Source organism: Mercurialis annua, linkage group LG1-X (genome assembly GCF_937616625.2).
Source record: "Mercurialis annua linkage group LG1-X, ddMerAnnu1.2, whole genome shotgun sequence".
Classification (NCBI taxonomy): Eukaryota; Viridiplantae; Streptophyta; class Magnoliopsida; order Malpighiales; family Euphorbiaceae; genus Mercurialis; species Mercurialis annua.
Genome location: NC_065570.1, coordinates 62,269,662 through 62,274,434, shown reverse-complemented (window position 1 = coordinate 62,274,434; position 4,773 = coordinate 62,269,662). Strand labels below are relative to the sequence as shown.

Here is a 4,773-nt window from a genome sequence, read left to right as displayed (position 1 = left end):
GTCTTTAACGTCATATAGGATTAAAAAGAGGCTAAAATGTCAGGATTTTTTTAATGCATTAAGCCAATTAGTTATCAAGTCGAGTTCAAGTTTCAAAATACTTAATTCGATGCGCATGCGAGCATAGATAACTTACTTTTTTTAGGTCTAATTACTCAAAAAAAATATTTTTCGTTTGCGGTCGTATCTTTTAAAATCTTCAATTTAAGTTTATTTTAATTTTTCACTTTCAATTGTAACCATTTATTTAAATTAAAAAAAAATCAAATAAACCTTTCATATTGATTTATTTTTAAAATTTATTATAATAAATATGAAAATTAAAATAATATAAAGTAATATTTGAATATTTTTTTTCTATTTTAATTTGGACAAATTGCTAAGATTGAAAGTAAAAATTGACATTGGGTTAAAATTGAAAATTTTGAAAGGTAAAGTTATAAAAAAATGATTTTTTTTTGAATGATTAAGTCTTATTTTTATACTCGCTCCGTTTTAATAGAGTTGTTCACTTTCATATTATCACACAACTTTTTAAAAATATTATTAATGTTATAATTTTTTATAATATTTTTTCTATTTTTTTATATATTTTTATTTAATATAGTCACAAAATTTCATTTATTTATAGATAGAAATATCAATAATTTATAAGTGGATTTTAAATAAAAATAAAATAAAAAAATTGACTTTAAAATTGTAATTTATTAGGAATTGAAAAGAGTTTTTGGATAAAAAATAATAATAATAATGAATATTTCTATTAAAACGAAAAAAATATTAAATAGTCGGGGTGAATTCGGGTTTTAAAATGAAACATGATCGAGTTCGAGTAGAATTGCGAGCTTCACATTTAGAGCCTAGCTCAAGATTGACAGTGTCGACTAGGCTCGATCACGCCCACGCACCTGACGAAGTGTCGTTTACAGTTTCAGCTTTGATTTCAGACTCGAGAGACCGCAAAAATGGCAGCACTTTTGACTTCTTCCGTCTGAAAAATCCTCAACTGATGATAGCTTATAACTAAACAACAAACAAAACAATGGGTAACCTTTTAATTATCTTCTTTACCACTCTTTTCATCTCTCTCCGGTCGGCCACATCATCGCCGGAAAATCACCGTTACAATGTAGGAGATCCTGTTCCTCTGTTTGTCAACAAAGTGGGTGCTTTGCATAATCCTAGGTAGGCATCGAACATTTTCTAAAACACCCATTTTATTGATTGTAAAGCTCAAATATTTAACTTGTCTGTGTTGCAGTGAGACCTACCCATATTATGATTTCCCATTCTGTCGTCCAGGTTAGTATCTTTTATATAGTTTGTGGTGTAAATTTTCTTTGAGCCCAGAAATTGGGAGTGGTGATTCTTTGGTTTTTTGCAGATAATGTAGTTTTGAAGAAGGAAACTCTTGGTGAAGTATTGAATGGTGATCGTTTGAGTAGTGCTTTTTATGAGTTGAATTTTAAGGAGGATAAAACTGAGGTGACACTTTGTAGGAAGAAGATTACAAGTCATGAGATTTTGATGCTGAGAGATGCTATTGCTAGTGAATTCTACTTCCAAATGTATTATGACGATCTCCCATTGTGGGGTTTTGTTGGGAAAGTTGAGGATCAGAATCCGGTTGCTGGTGAGAAGGAATTTAGGTATTATCTGTTTAAACATATTGAGTTTGATGTTCTTTACAATGGTGATCGAGTCATTGAAGTTAGTGCTTTTAGTAATCCGAATCATGCTGTGGATATTACTGACGATGTCGATGTGGATGTTGAGTTTACTTATTCAATTCTCTGGAATGCTACTCTGGCTAGTTATGGGACTCGGATGGATAGATATTCGAGGGCTGCATTGTTTCCGATACACCGACAGATTCATTGGTTCTCGTTTCTTAACTCGATTGTTACTATTTTGCTCTTGATGGGATTGCTTGCAGGGCTATTTATGCGGCGCCTCAAGAATGATTTGAGAAAGTACTGCAGTAAATTCTTTATTGTTAGCTGAATTTGATTTGGTCAGACTCGGAAACATTTCTTTAGTTTTCACGTTATGTTCTCCATGTATATTGCAGATCTTCTGGTGGAGATGAAGAAGAAGATAAGGAGGTTGGATGGAAATATATTCATGGTGATGTTTTTAGATACCCACAAAACATCGCCCTGTTTTCTGCTGTCTTGGGCATGGGTACCCAATTGCTGACAATGTGAGTAAACATGAAATGCTATGTTGCACAGAAACATGAAACGATGGAAACACCGACATTTTTTTAAGAGAATATTCTATAAATATGAAGTTTTGTAGTTTTATAACCATTTTTAAAAATTGAAACAAATGTTGAAACAAAGTACTCGACAAGTTCTTGTGCAACATAGAATTGGGATTTTGTGAAACCTAATCTTTAGTTCTATTAGTCTATAAAATGATCCTACTTTTAATTGTTTTCATTAGCCTTTTTTGGTCTCCATATTAGGATTAGCTATTCTTTAGATTGCATTAGCATAAAGTTTGTTACCTGGATGAACACCTAATCAAGTTTTGTGCAATTTTGTGCTTACTTTTCTGCTCAGTAACTACGTTCAAATTCAAGAAGCAACAATAAATAGCATGTCGCAGAAAGACATCGAAAACAGATTCATTATCTTTAAATTCTTCTATGTTCCTTGATCATTATTGATTATTGTCTAGTGTTAATTGCTTTGATAGCTAGCACATCCAAAACCATGAAATTTGCTTTGTTCCAAAATTTGATAGTCATGGTGTTTTTTTATATCATTTTCCAAGCATTTTTGCCTTATTGTTTGAGGTATCTAAAAATATAGTGCGATGATGAGGACTAATGAATAGCGACTAGGATATAAAATTGGCTACATAGAATTTATAGGTTGATCAATCATCAATTTGAATTTCATGCATCTATCAATCACTATAATATGTACTTAGGAGTACTACATATAGGTAATGCTATACATCAGAGTTCTGACATATCTGTACTGCTTCAATTGCAATTTTTCAGGGTTTTCTTTCTATTTGTATTGGCATTTGTTGGTTTAGTGTATCCGTATAACCGTGGAGCATTATGCACTTCCTTGATTTTAATTTATACTCTTACATCTGTGGTTGGAGGTTATGCTGCTTCTTCTTTCCACAATAAATTTGCTGAAACTGGATGGGTGAGTTTTTATTTATTAGTATGTTTTCTTGTAATCCGGCGTTTTTTTAACATTTCCTGTATCCACCGTAACAAACAATACTTTCTATTCTAGAAACGGAGCATTCTTCTGACAGGGATTGTATTCCTGGGTCCTTTGTTTGTGATCCTGTCCATTTTGAATATCATTGCTGTATCATATGGGGCAACAGTGGCCCTTCCATTTGGAACAATTCTGGTGATTTTTCTCATTCTCGTATTTTTAATGGTTCCATTGCTTGCCTTTGGAGGGGTGATGGGATACCATTTCAGGTCTGAATTTCAAGCACCTTCTGCTACAAAAAGGTTCCCAAGGGAGATTCCACCATTAGGATGGTATCGGAAAACACCTTCTCAAATGTTTCTTGCCGGTCTTCTATCTTGTAGTGCAGTTGTCCTTGAGCTACACCATCTATATGCAAGCTTATGGGGCTACAAAATATGTACTCTTCCCAGCATTTTGTTCGTCACATTTGTCATACTTATCTTACTCACTGCAATCTTGAGCGTTGGGATTACGTACATTCAACTTTCTGCAGAAGATCATCAATGGTGGTGGAGGTATGTCCTCTTTCATGCATGTGCCATACGTTCACACTTGCACATCTAGTGGCTTGTGAATTCATATTGTTTGTAGTTGGTCATAAGACGAGTTTAATTAAATGTGTTGGTAGAATCTGGGATTATTAGTTCAAGCATGGTCATCACTTGCAATTCTCTCTAATGCAGGTCTGTGTTGTGTGGAGGCTCACCGGCCATATTTATGTTTATTTATTGCTTCTTCGTCTTGGCTAAATCAAGTATGAGTGGGTTCTTGCAGCTATCTTTCTTCATCGGGTATAATGCTTGCATGTGCTACGCATTTTTCTTGATGCTCGGTACAGTCAGTTTTTATGCTTCCTTCGCATTTGTTTCCCACATCTATCATGCTGTTAAGAGCGAATAAGCAAGCTTCGGTTTTTTTTTTGACATCGGTAATGGTCCATTACTTTTCTGGTGAAATCCCCTCGACGGTTTAAGGGAGATGGAGAGAGCGGAGAGGAGCACAATTTTGTAATCTCGGTCATGACTTCTATGAACGAAAGCGGAAAATCATAACTTTGTGGTTTTTGAAGGTGAATCCGTGCTCAACAGATTATGATTACTGGTTGTTTATTAAATGTTCGCATTCTTGTATATTGATATTTGGGGGCGATTGTTTTTAAGAGCCTTGTTTAGCTAGGTTTTTATAGTGGTAATGAGCAAAACAAAGCGGTTCTTCTACTCTGCTAATATCTTTCGCTGCTGCAAAAATAAATATGGCCTTGTTGCTCACAGCTAAGAATGAGAGAAATATTCTGTATGATTTGATGAATAATATACAGAACATTTTATGAATGATATTCCAACTGTTGATTGCTCAACTTCAATGTCAACAAATAATGCATCATTGCTAAATCGGTAATCTCAAACTCCTCCATCATCGACTTCTTTAAGTCTTCAAACTTTGCTTGATCATTTCCTGTATATCAAATCATCTACATAAACTAGGGCTCTAAACTAATCAAGCTGCTCTCGATAAGAGCTCGGTTTGTGTTCGTTCGTAT

The 4,773-nt window shown here is 34.0% G+C and overlaps 1 protein-coding gene across 1 annotated transcript; it reads left to right on the top strand.

Moving 5' to 3' along the window:
• The first annotated feature begins 826 nt into the window (after positions 1-826).
• Positions 827-4,567, top strand: LOC126664535 (transmembrane 9 superfamily member 5). Its single transcript, XM_050356966.2, has 7 exons — positions 827-1,185; positions 1,262-1,302; positions 1,385-1,973; positions 2,072-2,203; positions 3,014-3,170; positions 3,264-3,748; positions 3,917-4,567. The coding sequence occupies exons 1-7, from the start codon at positions 1,043-1,045 to the stop codon at positions 4,131-4,133; spliced, it is 1,764 nt and encodes a 587-aa protein (XP_050212923.1). The 5' UTR covers positions 827-1,042; the 3' UTR covers positions 4,134-4,567.
• The last annotated feature ends 206 nt before the right edge of the window (positions 4,568-4,773 follow it).